This window comes from Macaca fascicularis, chromosome 7 (assembly GCF_037993035.2).
Source record: "Macaca fascicularis isolate 582-1 chromosome 7, T2T-MFA8v1.1".
Lineage (NCBI taxonomy): Eukaryota > Metazoa > Chordata > Mammalia > Primates > Cercopithecidae > Macaca > Macaca fascicularis.
In genome coordinates, this window is record NC_088381.1 from 124,650,917 (window position 1) to 124,671,241 (window position 20,325).

At 45.8% G+C, this 20,325-nt stretch overlaps 1 protein-coding gene and 1 long non-coding RNA gene across 12 annotated transcripts in view; one reads left to right on the forward strand and one right to left on the reverse strand.

Annotated features, from left to right (window-relative positions):
- Window positions 1-391: 391 nt before the first annotated feature.
- Window positions 392-16,586, reverse strand: OTX2 (orthodenticle homeobox 2). 7 transcript variants are annotated; one of them, XM_073997436.1, is made up of 5 exons: window positions 16,324-16,586; window positions 9,888-9,951; window positions 5,076-5,291; window positions 3,879-4,030; window positions 392-2,042 (listed from the first exon to the last, which is right to left on the reverse strand). In XM_073997436.1, exons 3-5 carry the CDS (start codon window positions 5,170-5,172, stop codon window positions 1,422-1,424), a joined length of 870 nt encoding a protein of 289 aa, XP_073853537.1. In that variant the 5' UTR covers window positions 5,173-5,291; window positions 9,888-9,951; window positions 16,324-16,586; the 3' UTR covers window positions 392-1,421. The 7 variants fall into 7 exon arrangements, with proteins under 7 accessions (XP_073853537.1, XP_045252401.1, XP_005561398.1 ...); XM_045396466.2 differs by having other exon boundaries at window positions 3,879-4,054; XM_005561341.4 differs by lacking the exon at window positions 16,324-16,586 and adding an exon at window positions 10,108-10,211.
- The window catches only part of LOC135971986 (uncharacterized), a 225,809-nt gene continuing 217,212 nt past the window's right edge, over window positions 11,729-20,325 (forward strand). For all 5 annotated transcript variants that reach the window (XR_012415820.1, XR_012415819.1, XR_012415822.1 and 2 more), the window contains exons 1-2: window positions 11,729-11,988; window positions 12,557-13,196. This is a non-coding gene — a long non-coding RNA (uncharacterized lncRNA). The remainder of the gene's footprint in view (window positions 11,989-12,556; window positions 13,197-20,325) is intronic.

Here is a 20,325-nt window from a genome sequence, read left to right on the forward strand (position 1 = left end):
AACAAGAAATTCTTGTTATTCTGATGTTTTCAGAAATACTCCAATTCTCCTCCTCCCTCTTAAAAACTTGATATATTTTTAAACATACTAATAAAGTGCCTAAGAAATTGTTCAGGTTTGAGGCAGGAAGGGAAAAGCAAGGAAAACAAGATCCTATTGATTGTCAGGCTCTCCAAACTCATTTTCAGAGCAATCCTGATGAAAGTCACAAAAAGTCTACATACCACTGTCGTTCATATCTAGTTTATGCATAGATTAGCAAAAAAAGAAAAAGTAAAAATAAGTTTGCTAATTTCCTCTCTGTCCTAAGAAAAACGTGTTTTGGGAAGGAAAGATTGAATGTAGGCTTCTCATTTGTAAATAGTGGTGTAAAATTAAACTGGACCCAATGTTGTGCTAGAACCATTTTAATATAATTATACATATCTGCCAAATCCAGGAAGAAAAGGTTTATGCATATATAACTTTTCCAGTTAACATCTGCAAGCATAAACGACAATGATCTCAGTTTAATAATTCATCAGGGTCAGAGCAATTGACCAATGTCTGTTTACTGCTAGGCTTACCAACAGTAAATTACAGATGAATTCGTGTCCTTTTGCTTCTCTTCTCTCACTCTCCTTGTCCAGAGACATTTTGTCGTAAAGTTTCTGTGCAGCTCACCTCCAGCCAAAGGTAATCTTTTTAGATCAGTACTCAGTTGCTCTGAATTTTGCTTATAATTATAACCTATTTAATCACAGAAGAACCCCTGCAGAGGTGGAGTTCAAGGTTGCATACAATAACAGGAGATCACAGTTTTGAAGTCTAGCACAGATTAAAAACCACAGATGTACCATTTATAAGACACACACTGATTGTCTCTTAAACTACATATTGACTCCTTATGAACATTATTTTTTAAATAAAGTAGTGCATCTAGGACAATCAGTCGCACAATTCACACAGCCCTGAAAAGTTTTTTCAGTGCCAACTACCAGTTGGTCATGAAACGTGAATGAGCTTGAGACACTGTTCATTCCTAAGATTCAACCAAGGATTGGCTAAAACATTGGAACACCTCTGCTTAAGAAGGCTATGGCCTTCCCTCCCCCTTCCTTCACAACTTAGTTTTGTTTGATTTTATTTTTGGTGGTGTTTGGTTGCACATGGCTAGAATGCTTTTGATCACTTTGCAAATCAGGAAAACCAATGATCTAAAACTATGACAGGATCTTAAGTAGATTGGTTTGTCCATTTCGGGTTGCTGGTTGGTAGGCCCCTCTAAGTCCCTTCGTTTTTCCTTCTATGCCTCTGGGAACTTTGATCAGATGAGTCTGAGCATCATCCCATCTAACTCTTTTAACCAATGCCTGGCTAAAACTGGAATGTCCAGCCCAGTATATTTAAAAATCACCCACAAAAAGAGGTTCTACAGGTCTTCACAAAACCTGGAATTTCCACGAGGATGTCTGATCTTTATAATCCAAGCAGTCAGCATTGAAGTTAAGCTTCCAGGAGGCAGTTTGGTCCTTATAATCCAAGCAATCAGTGGTTGAGTTAAAACCCAAGCTTGAAGCTCCATATCCCTGGGTGGAAAGAGAAGCTGGGGACTGATTGAGATGGCTGGTGACTGCATTGGTACCCATGGGACTGAGTGTGGCCCCTGGTCCGGGAAGCTGGTGATGCATAGGGGTCAAATAAGATCCACAGTCCATGCCCCCAAAGTAGGAAGTTGAGCCAGCATATCCTTGACTATAACCTGAAGCCTGAGTATAGGTCATGGGATAGGACCTCTGCATGCAGGAAGAGGAGGTGGACAAGGGATCTGACAGTGGGGAGATGGAAGCTGGGCTCCAGATAGACACAGGAGCACTGCTGCTGGCAATGGTCGGGACTGAGGTGCTAGAGGGGGGAGTGAATTGGCCACTTGTTCCACTCTCTGAACTCACTTCCCGAGCTGGAGACGTCTTCTTTTTGGCAGGTCTCACTTTGTTTTGACCTCCATTCTGCTGTTGTTGCTGTTGTTGGCGGCACTTAGCTCTTCGATTCTTAAACCATACCTTGGAAGGGAAAGAAACTTCTTTAACACAGTTTTGATAACTCCTTAAGGACAACAATGGCTCCCATATTATAAATCTATCCTACATTGGCAGATGAGCTAAACACACAATTTCCCCTGCCACTGAAGACCTATCATGTGGCACTCTCATATAAACTCCTGGACTTGTAAGAAAGTTGGGGAGGCTCTGTCAAAACACTTGACGCTGCCTTATTTCTTGCCCAGAATAACATTTAAGATAATCCCCCAAATCATATAGCTAAAAACTCTCCACATCACTTTCCTATCTTATTTTGCCTCTAACACACACATACACATAGACCCAGCTATATTTTGGAACACTCTCACAGAGGAATAGAATGTATCTATGTCTTTTGGAGGGAAATACATGAGAGGTGAGAGAAAGCAATTCTGTTGTTACATGCTAACAGGAACAGCCTAAATTCATTTACAGTTCGTCTTCCAGGAAGCAGCTGCTAATATGGAGGTTGGTTGGGTCCATCACCCTTCTATCTCTCTTAGAAAGAAAGGCTCACAAAACAAAGCTCAAGGGGAAGAAACGATCTTGTTGAAGAAAGAGGTCTGAAAGTCACTATTTGCTAAAAGCTTCTTTGTGGTAAAAGGAGTGACTTACATGCACTCTGCTTTGAGCTGGGAGCACAGACCTGCTAGTCTCTGAGACTCGAGTCTGTGTCTTTAGAGTATTGCCACTCAGCACATAGACTCAGTCTCCTGTGCTGTGTTTACTGACTTACCACTTCCACCCCCTGCTGCAATCTTGACAATTCTCTTTACCAGCCCTGTTCATGTTCTGCAATGAAGGAGCTATGATTGGTGTACGAGGGGGCTTAGAAGAGAAACTACTGGCATTTTCTGGAGGACAAATCCTTAGCTGAACTTTTGAACGAGCTCTCTGTATGGGTGCTGTAACTGTGGTAAAAGTGATGCCACCAAGGCCAAGCTCAAGACCACCAACCATTTGGAGCCATTTGTTTTCTCCTAGTGAGGACTTTGGTTCAAGCCTTGCAAGTGCTAAAACTTCCTCTAACCTACTTTGAAAAGGCCCCTTTCCCAATTTGCAACCGACACTGATGTCTGTCGCTTTCATAAACATATTCTAGCTGAAGGAGAGGCCCAGGTGTGTATGTGGTTTATGTCCTAAACACTTTGCAGAGAACTCTGTATGGGGCTCACTCACAAGGCAAGCTGGAGTTGACCTTCCCTCTTCAGTTTAAGGTCAAATTTAGGGAAACTAAAACAAGAGAGGTGTTACTAGAGACATTATGTAGATATTTTATCTGTTAAATGGCTCAGAGCTAGACAATTCTGTTCAATCCCTAAGAAGTCAAGGAAAATACATTCTTTTTGTGTTGATTTATTTAGTAAAAGCACCAGCTGCATCTATACCCTGACTCTGCCACCAAACTTAGTTATGACCTTAAGCAAGTCATTTACTCTATTTTTTCATCTGTAAAAATATTTGGACTGTCCAGGAGCTGAGCTGCTTTCACATGTACAAGTCCACGAGAATAGGAGAGGATTTCTATACAGAGGAAGGGAAGGGTTACAACACCACGTGACTACTCTTGAAATCTGCTCAAGGATGGGTCTCTGTCCACCAGCAACCCGGGCCTTGAAGACCCTTGCTTATAGGATTAAGTGGTGATGGGCAGGCAAAAAAGGACAGGAGGAGAATAGTTTCCTGGCCCCTTAGTGAGTGAAGGAGAATTTCAAGCCTTCCTTCAGTCTTCTCAAAGACCTGGGGCTCTCCACAGCCCCATACTCTGGGGAAAGGTGGCATGATCAGGAAGGATGGTTTTGCCTGCATCTGCCCTACCTGCACCCTGGACTCGGGCAAGTTGATTTTCAGTGCCACCTCCTCTCGCATGAAGATGTCTGGGTACCGGGTCTTGGCAAACAGTGCTTCCAGCACATCTAGCTGCGCCCGAGTGAACGTCGTCCTCTCCCGGCGCTGTTTCCGGGGGGTGGCTGCGGGACAAGAAGCCCAGGGCCCTTTAGGGTGGGGGAGCAGTTTCTCAGTCATAGGCGTTTCCGCGGGTTCTCCGACGCCCCTGCCCTCCACCCCGCAGCAGTCCCCCGTTCCTCACAGCCCTTCAACTGGGAGCCTACCAATGCTCTCCCCACCGTCTCCCCAGCCTTGCTCCCCGGGAACCCAGGACACACACTGCTTTTTTCCCCACTCGTCTTGGTGTTGGGATTGCTCCAGTCAGAGCATCACTTGGAAAGTTAACAAATGAAACATTTTTAAAAACACACACACACACACACACACACACACACACACACACACAAAACTTCTGCAAGGTCAACCCCCAAACCACAACACAAAAAGGCTATTCCATGAAGTCAAAGGATCTGCGAGGACAGACTGGCAGCTCGAATTGATGGGGGAAATCTGGGATCCTGTTCCCATGATTTTTAGCACACCTCGGGCCTTTGTTCCTCCATCTTTAAAATGGGGACATAGTTCATACTTCTCCTTCTGGGAGGATTTTAAACAGATCTGATCGGAAAGGAAAGCACCCGCATTTGGAGGAAGTCACGCCTCTTGGGATTAAAGCAGGCTCTGGAGGTCATAGGGGAAGGCCTGGGCATGGAGGGAACAACTGCAAAGCCCGAGGGTGCTAAGGACTTACGGAGAGAAAACTCGGCTTCTCCAAGAGGACACTTCTGAGGAATTGGGCATTGAGATATGGGCAGCGGTCTTTTGCCCAAATGACAAGGACAGTAACCTTCCTCATCCCACTCTGATGCCGATCCTTATTTACTTGAATTAAGAATAAAGTGATGTGATTGTAACTGTTGCAGACCCACCTACTCACTTCTCCCAACCCCTGTTCTCTGCTTGGTGAGTAAATGCCCCCTCAGAAGGCAAACCTAGTGGAGACCTACCCTGAAGCTGGGTGGGGACAGTGTGACTGCCAACCCCTGTGTTCCATGGGAACAGGGTATTGCATCCCCGGAGGATGGGCGTGGGGAAGGGGGCTGCGGGAGTGCAGCAGGGCTCACTTACCCGGGTAGCCCACGGAGGGGTGCAGCAAGTCCATACCCGAAGTGGTCAGACTCAGCCCATTGACTGCGTAAGGCGGTTGCTTAAGATAAGACATCATGCTAAGGTTGTTTGGAGGTGCAAAGTCGGCCCAAATCGGGGGTACCCAGCTGGAAGATCTTGATGCGCCCGGGGTGGACAGGTTCAGACTCCTTGGTGGGTGGGTTTGGAGCAGTGGAACTAAGGGCAAAGCAAACAAACAAACAGAGGGGCTGGTTTACTGCTTCGGAGGCAGCAGTTCTTCCACGTTTCACCACTAACTTAAAAAGAGCACGGGCTAGGCGAGGCAGAGGCTTTTAAAGGACTTGCAGACACTCCCCCCCCCCACCCCCATCCCCACCCCCACCCCCAGCTGCTCTGGAACTAGAGGGGATGGAGGGAGACCAGATAAACCTGTCTTCCCCACCCCCACCCTAAAGTTAAAAAAAAAAGTACCCGAAGAAAGCAATTACAATCTGCCTTCCCCAAGAACAAAACCCCACGCCTTCAAATGCACACATTGCATTCCTATCCCTACATTTGCATAGGACTCATTGGCTGGCACTAGCTAATTGTCTCAAACAAAACTTGATTGGGGCCATTTGCAGAGACAAAGAACTCTTTGGCTAAATAAATAATGCTGATAACAAAGCCCATTGGTGAGAAACAAAGAAACAATTCAAGAAATCTACCTCTCCCCAGACTGTTGCCTTTCCATGGCAGAGATTTTAATTATCTTAGCTTTTTACTACTTTCAACTGCTGCGAACCTAAAATGTCAGTGCGTTTAACATCTAAAATACCAACTTACTAAACGACAAACTTGGAAAAACCGCTCAACCACTATTATTCCACATTTGAAGTCATTTCCGGTAATCATTTTCACCTAATTAGTAGTCTGGGTAATTAGATTTCGAGGTAAGTAACAGATTTATTAGGGTTTTGGAGAACCTTGATTATACGTGTCTAAGGAACGAAAGCTAAACAAACAAGTATTTAACTTTTAATAGACACCCATCAAATATTTAAACATATTGCAAAAAAGTCTTCAAGATTGGCACAGGGCTTGCCAGAAATTGTGAAGTAAAGTTAGAATCCCACCAATCAGATAATGACGGGACCCCACATTTGTAGTGCAAGCTGCTTCCATGTTGATTTTGATGTGTGGAGGCTGCAGATCCTGCGGGAGGCAAATTTTCAGACATTTAGGTCCTCCGCAGCTGCAGCAGAGCTTCCTGTTAACTCTAACTGCCTTTTGCACATTTTAGTTTTGAAGAAAGTAGATACACAAACACCCAAAGTTGTGAAACTAATAGAATTTCTCCCTACCTTTCAAGTTTCCTACAATCCTATAAGAAAAAGAGCTCAAAGGGGAAAAGAAAGGAAGAAAAAAAAAGTTATTTACTTTCTTCAGCTGTGTTACACGCCCCCCCACCCACGCACCCCAGCAAAGAGATTCAAAGTAGATGTTAATATAGACTGGCAGTTTGCAAGTCTGGCCTTTATTTTCCTAAAATGTGGCACTTATATGCAAGGATCTCTACTTTGAAACTTTGACACCATGAGAGATTGCTTCAAAATGGCGGATACAAGATAAAGGTCTTACTGAGTTTAAAGGACTCCGGGTTTTCATATTTACGTTGCTTAAGACAGCAAGACACAAAAGTCCATAAATGAAACTCAGTAACTGTAACTTCTTTCTGATTTAAATTCAGAGCACAAAAGTCATGCTTTTCTACCCCAAGATCTAATTTAATGTAATTTTATAAATGTCTTTCTTGAAGGAGTTTGTATTATCCTCAGTAAAACTAATTTAGTTGCTCCTACAATACAGACTTCATGTTTTTGCATTGTCTTTTCTTTTCAAAATGCTGTTCTTTAGAGGCTGGGAAAATAAACAAAAACCTTCAGCTTAGAGGCTGTTTAAACACATATACGACTGCTTTAAAATACAGTTGTATATGTGTTTAAACAGCCTCTAAACCGGAGATTGGAGATTTTTTGTTTAATCGTACTACCTTGCAAAGTTCTGAACTACAGTACTATAGAGAATCGTAAAATCATATCAGGTGTACCCTTGAGAAATACGGAAATGTTCTTACATGTCGAGCTCTCACCAAATTAGAAATGCCTGACACATCACACAATAAAGTAGCACATTCCAACATAAAAAGCAGTAACACGCAGAAAGCACCAGGGCCGAGATCCTTCCAGGGGCTCCTTTGCTCTTACCATTGCACAATGGCTAAAATTCTCGGAATAGACTATTTTCATTTTTATCTCTGGATCCACCTTTAAAAGGAAAAGAGGAAAACCAAAAACCAAAACTAAGAGATTCTCTCCACAACTGGCCTAGTATGCACTCTGCATAGAAGGCATGGGCCCTTCAATCTAACTTTCAAAGCCCTTTTCCAATCTCGAAGCGGGGTCCAGAAGGGGGAAAAGAAATGACTTTTCAAAAATCCACGCCTCACTATGACTGCTCACGAGGTGGCCTCTGGAGAACTCATACCTAGAAGCTGGCCGCGGTAGCGCGGCGAGTCCCGGCAGCCGGTCGGCGACCGCACCTCCAGGCGCGAGTGCCTGGGTCCCGCGTCCCTGCCCGGCAGCCCAGCAGCCCAGCAGCCCCGCAGGCCTGGCGCCCGAGGTCCCGCTCCACTGCCCGCGTCGCCCGCGCAGCCTTATATCTAACGGTCAATTCGTGCAATCTGTCGCTTCCCCCTCCCCCCGCCTTGTTTTTTTTTTTCTTCCAAGAAGCCCATCTACCAGTTGCTGTGTCCTCGCTCAACAATAATTACCTCGTCCGAGAATTAATTATAATAAATGTTTTCTTGATAAACTAACGAGATAATCCGAGGGGCACACGTCCCTTAATTACAGGCCGCCATGCTCCGCTCTGCTTCTCGTCCGGGCTGATTAATTTTCTGCATGATGGAAAGGAAACAAAACTACGCGGACTGGAGACTGGCCTGCGGCTGGGAGGACGACGAAGAGGAGGAAAGAAAGAAAAAGGAGACGTGTGGGCACCGCGGAAAACGGCCGGCGCTGGCCTCTCCGGCGAACTCGAGTGAAAGTTTCTGGTCTCGGGGAATCAAATAACTCTGCCACCCGCGAGGGAGGGAGGAAGAAACGTGCCAAAAGGGTTGGCCTTGACTATTAATTATCGTTGGGAGAAAGCCCCGGTGTTAGCGCTGAGGTCTGGGTGTCTACCTTACTCTGGGGGGAGGAGTTTCCTCTCCTACTCCCCCCTCTGTTGCTAATAACTTTTGTGCCTGGAAAAAGTCCCGAGCTGAGCAGAAGAAATCCTGACCCCCGAAGCTCTAGAATGGGGGGGGGGGGGCGGGGGCGGATAATTTCTAGGAGCCACTTCCCCGTCCCCTCCCCAAGTAATCCACCACCGCAGGGTCAGCGCCGCTCGGCCTTCGCTCCCCGCGCACCACTTCGTCTGTGAAGGAGGCAAAAGCCAACTCGGTGGAATCCTGACAGGGGACTTGGGTTTCCAAAAATGTGTCCCGAAATCGGGCATCGATTTCAAGAGTCACTTCAACGCAGCAACGCGAAGACTTCTTAGGAGTTTGCAGCGCGACCGGTCGCCCGCGCCTGGAGCTGGCAGGGACCTTCGGATGCTTCTCACTGGGCCGACCCAGGGCACAGGTTGGGCCTCGGCGAACCCCTCGGCCCCCGCCCGGCCCCGACCCACAACACCTTATTGTCCCCGAGCCTGGGAAGGGGGTGCGCGAGCGCGCGGGCGAGCCCTGTGGCTCCCCGCCAGAGAACAGCTGAGGGGCCGCGGTCCCAGCGGGAGGATTCCGGTCCCTGGCCTGGCCGCGGCCTCGGGCGGAGCAGGGGCCACTCGCTGCCACTTCTGCCCGCTCCAGGTGCGCGCGGAGGGCTACGTGGGGCGGGCCGCGAACCGTACCCGACACAGTCATGTTGAAAAACCACTCTTCACGTTCGCTCGGCCTGGTGACCAGGGTCGGGGACCACGACAACCAGGGGTTGGGAGGCTGCGTAATTACAACCCAGGGTGGTTTGGATTTTGGGGCGTAGTGGGCATTTAAACACAAAAAGGAGATCTGGAAGCGTTTGGGAGAAACAGAGAACCGAGCTGTGCTAGGCTGAGGGAGAGGAGGCCAAAGAGAGCAAGCAGTGAGCGCCGGAGCAAAGAGAAGCCAGCGCTCCCAGCCTCCTCGGTTATCCGCTCCGGTTTCCGCTCACGTTCATCAGGGGCCGACAGGGGCTCGAGCGGCGGCCCCCAGCCCAGGCCGACCCGCAAGCGAACTGGGCTTCCGGCGCGCGGGCCCAAGAAGGCGCCTGGCTTTTTATTATTGTTGTTTCAATCCATCCTTCGAGTTACATTTGCATCTTTCTGTCTCGGACTCTGAAAAGGTCCCTGGGATCCATCCAAACGACCCCAACCCGATCTAGGGGCCAAAACGCAAAGATCGCGGAGAGAAGCCTAGAACGGCGTTGACATAAAAACAAAACCACAAACAAAACCTTCCAAAACATCCCAGATTACACTCGCAGCGTTTCGACGACGTTTTGCAGAAGTGACGACCCCCAGGAGCACGCTCTCTGCCTCTCTCTCACTACCGTTCTCATCCCTAGATCACATTTTTCTTTTTGCAGCGATCGTTATTACACCTCAAAATTTGTAAGAGAAAAAAATACATCCGCCTACAGAACTCCACGTTCGCAGAGGGGCATCGGTCGGTCTATTGGAGGTACTGGGGTGATGGCCGACAGACACGGGGACACGTAGATATGGATATAGACAAGACAGACGGACACTTACCTTACAGCCTCATGGGAGGTTAGAAAAAGTCAAATATCCTTTAAATTCCAAATAGCCAGCTGTCCTAAAAGAAATCAAGAGTATTGAGTTAGAAACCTTGCAGTCTTCACTCTTCCATGAAAAGTCAAACACAACCAAAAAAAAATTTTTTTTTAAAGAACAGAAAATGAGGAAGTAGGCTAGAGTTCTAAACACGCGTGGGCCCCTCTGCAATACATACAAAGTAGATGTGGTGAGTGAGGGCTGCTCTAGCAATTTTTATTTTTAATCACAGTGGAGGCTGAGTTGGAGCTGAGGTCGGTCCCGCTCTCAGGGAGATTTGCTGAGAAAGCGCCTCTCTGGCAACTTTTTGACGCAAACTCTCCAACCAATGGCAGGGAGAGAATGATTGACACATCTAAGCCAGAGGGAAAATAATAAAAACACACAACAGGGGGAGGAAAACAGGCCGCTGCTGCACAGGGGGACGAGCAGGCAACAAATCCAGGCCTCCGACATTACCAGAATGTTCTTTAAAGACACTGGGCTTTGCTTAAAATATACATTATGGGCCGGAGCATGTGAATTAATTGTATAATTAAAGTGATGGACAGGGAGTTCTTCTCTTACCCTCTTTCCCCTGCTTCTTTTACTCCGTAATTTCCTTCCCCTCATTCTTTTTGTTTTTTGTTTTTAGGGAAGGGAAGAAAGGAAACCCATGCAATGTAAGATGGAAGATTAAAATATTTAAGTAAATGCTGGAGAAGGGCGGGGGATAGGGAGTGACTGGGTTATCACATTCAACCCCAGCAATAAGTGTGTGGATGACAGGCAGAAAGCAAGTCAGACTGAAACTCAAAAACACTAGTATACCGTCTCAAACAGGGCCAGAACACGCTGACTGCCAGAAAGGGTAAAGGAGGGAGGCCTGGGAGTGCGATGTGAGCATGTACGGAAAGCAGAGACAGAAAGATACACAAGTCCAAGAACAAACTATTTTCTAAAACTCAGTGTCTTCTCTATTCCCTAAGCCCTTATAAATATCCTTACACATATAAAATAAATGATCCCCGAGTGAGAGACCCGGGCTTCTGGTAGGTGCCTGGGGTTTTTTGGAATTGAGAAGCCCACGACAGACTGCAGGGAACACGAACCCCAGAATCTAATCCCAGGGCCCATTTAGGGGAAGTAGCTGGGGCCACATCGGGCCTCGAGGATGCGAGTGTGAGGTCGACAAGATATCAGGGAAGGGAGCGAGCGAGGGAGGCCCCCGCTGGAAATAGCTTCTGTGTTAGAACAAACGCCACCAAACGCCCGACACTGCGAGGCCTGGAGCTAACTGGGCTGGCGCCGCCCGAGCCCCGGGCTGAGAGCCGGGAGGCTGGGAAGTGATGGGACCTGGGGACCCGAGCTGGAGAGTGCGACCCCCAGCCCAACTTTTTTGCCTGGCATAGAGAGCAGGGACCGGACAGGTTTCAAAGGGAAACTAGAAAAAAGTCCCTAGAAAAGCAAAAACAGACTGGGCGGAGTATGGGGTGGGGGCTGGCTAGTGGAACTGCTGAGTGTGTGTGAATAAGGGGGGTGGGAGTGGGAGCAGAAGACAGCTCTTCCTTCACAATACCTAGTGCAGGAAAAGAAAAATAAAATCTCTTCCTAAATACCCCACCCCCCGCCACCCACCCACCACCAACTACCATCACCACCACGGCTAGTGGGCCCAAAGAAACAGCTCGCTGCTTTTAATTTGGGGACCTATGTTAATGAAGTTGGTAATTAATTCGTCGCTTTGTTGTCGGTTCTTATACTGTATGTGTAATCAAATGTGGCCGTCCTTGGGATTTACAGCAATTAACGAATTACGGGAGTGCGCACGAGGCAGCAAGCCCTCAGCAGCCGGGCTGGGCTCCGGCTCCTGCTCGGCCTGGGGCTGGGGACTTCGCGGCCGCGGCCCCCGTCACAGGTGTCTCTAGAGCTTTGGGCCCTGGCGGCCCCTCTAGCCCCCGAGGGGCCCGGGGCCCGCCCAGCTCCTTCCCGGCCCTCTGCAACAGCTCCAGTCCGGAGACCCGCTGGCTGTCACGTTCCCAGGAGTCAAGACTTTCTAGGGGCCCGGGCGGGGGGGAGGGTGAGTACGGACCTTTTTTTCTCACCCCACCCCCACTGTCCTGAAATACCTGGCGACCGCCCCCGAAGCCTTTAATGGGGATGGTGGTGGGGAGGGGGTACCAATGCCCCAGGCGTTATGACCCTCTTGGCGCTGGCTGTCGGAGGCACTGGTTGGGTGCGCTTGGTCAGAGTCACGATGCTTTCGATGAAGGAAAGGCAAATCCACCCCGATCGCTAGAAGCAGAGTCCCCTTCCTACCCCTAGAAAAGACAACGTTTCCCCCAGTTTGATCACAATGATGCTTAAAGCATAAAAGAGCCGAAGAAGAAAAATGGACGTTGTGGATCTGGCAGAGGGGAAGGCCGGAGGGAGGCCTCGGGGACAGTAGGCATAGGGTGGGATGCAGAAATATCAGAACACGCTCTTGCGAGCTCCACCAAGTAAACCACTTTGGGCTGGGAGATCCATCTGCTGTAGGGTTCAGTGTCCAGGGAAACCTTTCAAGCCCGATGTAGAGGTTTGCGATGTCCTCCCAGATGGCGAGGGCAGCTGAATCTCCCTAAAAATCCCCCTGTTCTATTTGACAGGGGCAGATTTATGCGTGGTGGGGCGTGAGAGGGTTTTGCCCTTCCAGCGGCCGGCAGCAGACAGCTCCCGCTTCTCCTTTGCACTCTAGTCTAATAACTTTGCAGAAATACCGGGCCAATAAACTACGAGTTGGAAATGGACAGTGTTAAATAAACAAGGGTCTCTTTAAAATTCTCATCCACTTCAGATGTCTAAAGTAAGATTGTGATGATTTTGTCACGGTTTGGTAAATTTACCCCTTTAAGAGGCTTTCATAAATCCCAGAACACACCTTCAGCCAGATTTGAATATAGATTTAGGTTTTAAAACCCAGAAGCTGGAAACACCGCTTTATCAAAGAGAATTTCCCTTTAGCTTAGCAATGTGCTGAAGCTCTTAAAAGATTGGATCTGAGAGAGAGAGACACAGAGGAGAAAGAGAACTAGAGACAGAGAGAGGCAGACAGGGAGGGGGGGGGGAAAGACTTTCTTTTTCTTTCTAGAGGAATTCTGCCCAGACTCTGCAGCAGTTGGTAGCAGGCAAGCTTTCTCCTGGGTGTCGCCTGGAAAAGTTGCAAAATTGTTCTTCACCTGTAAGAACATGCTCTTTATCTTCCAGTCTCTTCTTGTCAATTTGGAAATTGCAGACAGCCCGGCTCAGGTACAGTCCCCACAAACCCTATTCTAGGTCAGGACAAAAGCCACTGGCTTTGGGGGAAGGGGGCTGGGCTCTTTTACTGAAAACCTTAGATGCTTGGTGGGAGAAAAAGACTCTTTGGATGAAAAGTCTAACTCTTGATTTTCAGTAAGTTCTTGAACTTCCAATTTACTATCTGTTTATTGTATTTCTCTGTTTAACTTTTCTGTGTCCTGTGTCTTCAACATTTTTTTTTCTATGAATCTGACTTATAGTAGCATGCTTTGTGTTTTTAGATAATTTTCATTAACAAGTGGGTGGTTTTTAATTGCCACTTGCACAATTATTTTGCTATGCATATGAGATATAAGCATTCAGAAGCTAAATTAAGAAAACCAATACGAAGGGAATCAAATTATTTGCCAGAGCTTGTGTGCAGTTTCCAGAATATGTCTGATACTCATATTTTGAAATCAAGATTCATGCGTGGCACTAACTAGGCTCACTTTCTCCACCGCACAAGCCAGGCCAGTTTAAAATATTCCAAACTTTCCTCCAAGTTTATTAACTTTGGTGGGGGGGAGTGGGGGAGGGGGAGGGGAGAAAAGACATCCCAGGATTCTTCCAGGCTAATTAAAAAAGAAGAACAAAACCCATATTCCGTGAGAACATAGCCTCTTGAGGGAAAGGAGCCAGTTAGACTTCCTTAACACTGACTTCAGAAATATGAACATTAATTTCCAATCTTTTCAGCAATTCAGTGGACAGTGAGGGACTACATTTTGCCTTAGAAGCACCATAATACCCAGAAAGAAGTCATTTTTTTCATTAGGTTTTTAGATATGTCTTTATTATAAACTTTGATGAGACTAACCATAATTTTTTAAATAGGGATTTAAGATTGGAAATGCAGACAGAATTTAGGGGAAAAAATAAGGCAACAGATCACTTATAAATTAAGCTTGGGTCTCTCACTCCCTGCACTGCGGTTGCCTCAAAAAAGAGGGTAAGGGAGGAAGAAACAACTTCAAAGATAGGATTGTGCTGTCTCGATAAAAGAGTAGGGAGGCAAACTCCAAATGTGAAAAAGAGGAAAAGAGGACCATGTTGTTCCGGAATGAAACGGATTAAGATTGTGTGACAAGTGCGAGATGTGGGGCTGTGAGACATTTATGAGCAGAGTGTGAGCCGGGAGCTGTGCCTCTGTCCCTGAGAGTGTGGGGACCAAGGGTGTGTGCAGAGTAAGGTTACGGTGAGGGATAGGAAGGGCATGTGTGGATGTGAGACAGAGAGAAGTGTGAGGCAGGTCTGTGTATGTGTGTGTGGGGGTGTGTGTGTGTGTGTGTGTTAGGAGGGTGTGGATGGGAATGTGGATGGATTGATGAAGGGTGGTAGCTGTCAGTTTACATAATTTTCATCTCCTGGACCTGAAGTTTCCTTGAAATCAATTCTACTGCAGGCAGCAGCCTTGAGCTTACAGAGCTGATATAAAACAACCATTACAGTCCAATATCTTGCCTGTTTGCAAACTTCATTTAAAACTGGGGAAAAAAAGACCCAGGAATGGTTTTGTAAGAAAGGAAAAAAAGAAGAAAAGAAAACCACAGTGAAGCTTTAAACTAGTTTGGATAAATCTCTAATCTTTTATTTGTAACCTTTTACAAGCTTTATTTCCCGTATATGAAAAGCTTCTTTTATATGGGCACGACAGACTTTTCCTTTGGATTTTTAATTAGAGTCCATCAATTGTAGCCATATTTAAGAATCAATATAAAGTAATCCTTCGAGATGGGATAAGGTTTTAATCGAAAATCTAATTTCCCTCTCTTTGCAGATCATTTTAAGGGGCTGGTTGATAAAAAAAAAAAAAAAAAAAAGGTTCAATTTTTAAAAGATAGACACCTAAAACCTGGAAAAGACCATGTCTACAAGAAACCAACTGATGTTGCCTTACAAAGAAAAAGTCTGGCGGTTGTTGGGAACTTTTTTTTTTTTTCAACTTAGAAGAATTTGACTTATTTTTCTCTCAAACAGTATTCCCTAATGTGGCTCCTATGAGAGTATTCACATTGAATGGAGAAAGAAAAAGACAGAAATTATTTGTCTGAAACAGTATTTCATACGGAAAAGATAGCAACCTTAATTTTTTATTAACAAGAAAACCCAGAAATCTTGACATATCCCTTTCACCACATGGTCCCAGATTCCCAAGGTTAGAGAATAAATAACACACACTTTTTCATTTTTGTTCATGAATGCAAACTTCCCATTTTCGGATTCAGGAATGAATATTTCTGACCAATTTTAAAACTTCAAAATTAGAATTTTGCAATTTTTAATTTTTTTGCAACAATTGGAAAGTTGCTTATCTCGAAGGTATAGAATTTTAAACAGTTCTACCAGGGTCACTGGCTTTCAGTTTGTCTTAAAAGAGAAAAGAAAAGAAAATGAAAGCAAGGAAGAAAGCAAATAAACAAACAAACAAATAAAAACTAATTGTAGGTGCACAGTCCAGACCGTTTGTGCTGCTGAATGATTAATCTGAGGCATTTGTTCAAAGGCCGAACATTATCTAAATGTGCATAGTGCATTTCCAACATTCACCGCTTAGTTTAAGATCTGCAGATCATCCGTAAACTAGAAGGGACCCCCCCCAAAAAAAGTTTATAGTATATTTTCAGGCAGTCACTGTACTTTTAAAAACTGTTGTATCTGTTAAGTGCATTTGGAAAAATGAACTCATCATGTTTGCTTTTAAAAATCTGAATGAAGTGTGTTTCAACATATTTGATAGCCATGCTTTTCTTTTATCTGCAGAAATTTCAATTTATTTAAAAGCCTGGCGTTTAATGCACTACATGACCGCATGAATTTTAGAGGAGCCCTCTTGTATTTCTCTGTAATCGTGTCTAATGAAAACCCGGGATTTTCCATTATTTAAAAAAAAGTGAAAATATAATGCATCTTCATTAGGAAAATTGACTGCTGTGCTCACGACAGTTCTTAATTGAAAAGGCAACCTATTTTAATGGTGTGGTTGAGAAGAAGATTACATACTTTATCCAAACACAAAGACAATTAATAATGAGAAGCAGGCTGCTGCCATTAACTCTAATGCAGTTGCATCAATGTCAGTGAAAAGTGCTCATACCTGAGATACACGGTGCAAACTCCCCCGGCTCCCTCCTTTCCCAATTCACCCACTTCTTAATTTGAGTTTCTTAATGTGCAAGCGCCAGGGCCGGCTGTGGTCAGGCGGGCTATTTTCTGGCAAGTGCGGCGCGGGACTGGACGCCCCTGCCGGCGGGTCGCCGGGTCTCGAGCTGCGCCGCCCCGCTGGAGGCGCCCGGGCTGCCTGGCTCTCCGCGCAAACCTCGCGCCCTTCCGTTTGCGCGCGCGGAGCCGGGTGAGGGCGGCCGTGCACCCGCGCGATGGAGGATTTGGAAGCTTAGAGCCACCTGGTACATTTTGAGATATTTAGCAAACCAGACTGGGCTGCCTCGGAAACTGGGTTCTGTTCTGACTCCTTTGCAGAAAAGTTATGAGGAAAAACATCTTGTAAAATTAAGGTTATGTTTGGCGGGTACAGTCGTGAACGCACATGGTCATCCGGCGAATCAGCCAAGTTTTCCAAAGCGCCCCCTCTCCGGCTCTCAGGCCAGGGGAGCAAAGCTTACGTGTGTGCGTGTGTGTGCGCGCGCGTGTCTCTGTGTCTGCGTGTGTGCTCGCAAGCGCGTGTGGGTTTGGGGTGGGGGAACATCCCGACCTTTCTACACCCTAGTGCGTCCCAACTTCTGACTGGGAGGAGACGTCGGCGGCCTCTGGTCTTTTCCCTTTTTGGGCGAGGTGCGGCCAGCTGAGACCTCACGCCGGCCGCCTCGGACCCAGGGCGCCGAGCTAGGGGAGACAGCGTGGGACTGGGGGACCCCCGGGATCCCGCCCTCGGCGCGGAAGGAGTGGCAGTCCTTGGTGCCGGGCCTGATCCTTGAGACTGCCGGCCTTCCAGGGCGCCAGGACTCGAGGACGCGGTTTTCTTCCGCAGTCCCAAGACCCCCGGGGCCGTTACAGCTTGGGGAAGGGGCAAACTCTGTTTGGTCTCCACGAAGTGCTTCGATGTTCGCGAAAGGGTAGGCCCTTCTTGCTTGGCGTCCTAAACCCCTCGGAACTGGCTCTGCCCCTGCCTCTTCCCCAGCACAGTCTCCCAGCTAAGGCTCAGACAGCCGGGGAAAGAGGCGCCCCCATCAGTATCCCCCACAACCCGCCCCAGTGTGAGCCTGGGCGCGGCTGCAGGCTGACAGGCGCACTGTGACCAGGCCGTCACTTCTCTTCACCAAAGATTAGATGGGGAGCGTGCACCCTCTGGGGAGTTCGCAAAGCTTCTCGCTTTGATCAGCCAAGCGCAGTGCGAGGGAGAGAGATTGCTGGGGTCTGAGTCCATCGGAAGTGTCTAGGAGAGAAGAGAGAAGAGCAGGTAGTCGCTTTGGCGGCTGACCGGCGGACACCTGCACACATCCAGCCTCGTGGAGAAGGAAGGACCCTGTCCTCCAAGGCCAACTGAATACACTCTCCTCCCTTGAGGCATAGCCTCACAGGAAAGCTCCTTCCACAAATGCACGCTTCCCTCTGCATCCGTCAGTATCCTGGGGCCAGCTCTGTTGTCCCTCAATCAAGCATACCCCACTTCCTTCCCTGCTTCCATCGATTTATCTACAGACTTCCTATAGACTTGCCACTTTTGTGATTTTGCCCACGGGCTAGGTAGCCTCTTCAAGACTCTGAAGACAAGCAGGCCTGGAGATATCCACGAAGCCCCAGGTACCTGCTCTTCCTCCCTTAGGGCAGGTGAGTCTCTAGAACATTGTAACCTCCCTTTGGTGAGAGTCAACTATCAGCTACTTGGTGTGGTCTAGGAATCTTCTCGCCTCCTTTGCAGCTTTCCATCAATGTTAGATAAGCCTCCTTGCATGATGAATCTAGAGTTTCACCTGTTCATTTTAAATGCCTTTTTCAGATTGCAAACGTTGAAGTACTCAGTTACTATTTATCAACCGAGCTCTGGTTTCTGCTTTTGGTGAGGCCATGTGTGTCAGCTGGAGTAAGGAGGACACCAGGTCTCCCAGGGATAGCTTGAAGTCTAGATGTCTTACTTGCCCAACAACATAAGAGCAAAAACAGACTTGCTTCCATTTGTGAATCTGTTTCTTAGCATTTAACCTATGGATGCTTGGAGGCATCTTTATTAGCAAGTGTCTGACTTTGGATAGCCACTCAATAATGACATTCCTAATCATTTATTGAATACCATTTAAATGAGTTCAACCACAGACAGTAACTCTTAGCCTAAATGGCAGCTTTCTGGCAGCTTATTCAGCCAATGAACATGCAAAAAGTGAAAGATATCATTGCTTCCAATACTTGCTCCCAAATATGACAATGAAAGCCATCACTTAAGGGACATACAGATCACCTACGTGTAGATGGTGTGTTCTGGGTTACTGGAAAAGCAGTAACCCTTTTGATTATGCTCTTTTGTATTTGATGGACAAAATGTGTCAGATAAGCACAGAAGAAACAGGCATGGAGTATAGACCTTGAGTATCAACAGAATCTTGGGCTTAAGTCTACCCTGACCTTTTCCTACTGCTTCAACCAAAAACCAGAAGTAGTGGTTGAAGTGGTTGAAGTCTTTCTCTAACAAAAAGACATTCTGTAAACATGAGATATTCACCAAGGAATTGGAGGGAAACCAAACAATTTCATTATCATCAAGAAATATTTTTAATGTCCTGGTAGTTGGCATTGGGTAAATATAACTTCAGTCAAGTCTACAGTCTTAATGAAAACATTTTAGTAAAAGTAAACAACATTTTACATTAGACCATATATTCTTAAATGCAGTTGCACATTTTGATCAATTTGGTTTATTAACCAATTGGTGCACACATGGTGGGATGGATAAATTTGTTTTTTTTCATGTGCAAAAATATTTATTGAAGTCTCTGATTTATCTAAAGATTTGTGATTATCAAGCCAGGACATCTCTAGAGCATAAGTACTTTTTCAAAAGTTTATTGTAACATGAACTCACATTCATTCATTCATTCGTGTATGCATTCAACAAGCATATCTGGGCGCCTACTACGTAGTAGGCAATTGTCAGGAATTGATTATGTCTAGAGGTTCGTATTTTTCTCATTTCAAATAATCGAATAGTAATAATAAACATCTGATCTAAAAGTTTTCATTACTCTCTTCTGGCTGAAAATTAAGCCTGGAGAGATTTGCTCTAAGTTGTAAGGACCTGTACTGCTCATCCATAGCAATGTTCCCAGGGAAAGCTGTAGGAATTGTTTGCATGAACTGACAAAAGTATATGACTTTTAATGTTCAAATCTAATTTGCTTCTAAAAAATAAAATCAGAAGGCAGCTCAGTATGATTTATTGTGTGTTTAGAATATGTGCTCCTTAGTAAAAAATGATTTTTTGATAGGAATAAAACAAACTTTAGATTTAACTCTATATTCTTTTAGTTCATCTGTAAAAGATAGAGACCATATATGCATATATGCCATCATTACATTCTTATCTTATTTCAAACAGAATGTAAAAGCAAGTATTCAATTAATTATAAATACAATTTACTTTTAAAAAACCCCTTTCTGGGCTAGAAGTAGTTACTGTTATTTATTTATGTCCATTTTAGCTTCAACTGCTTGCCAGTCCTAGAAATTAATGGGTTTAATTTCCCCTCGAATTTAGGATTTTTTGAGTAACAACTTACACTCAAATGTAGTCTTTCTTACACAAATTCTCTCCCTCTCTATTTTATTCACTTTCCATTCATAACACAGACATTACCATGGAAGTTTTCATAGGTTATTGATGGAGTTATTGAACGTGCTGATCAAATAACAGATTAAAACTGAGTCTCCATGAGGTGGCCAGTGCATGAAGGTTTCTTTTTTTCTGAAGAATTCTCACAGGAAGAATTAAATGCTACTTCTTACAAATCAGTCCTACTGATCTAGTGTGTGTTTGGACACACTAGAGACTTTGAGCCACATCCTCACCAATAGTACTTTACCTTTTGGGTATGAATTGTGGGTAATAGTGCCCGTGCATAGCCTGTGGTCTGTAGAGAAGCCATATTGA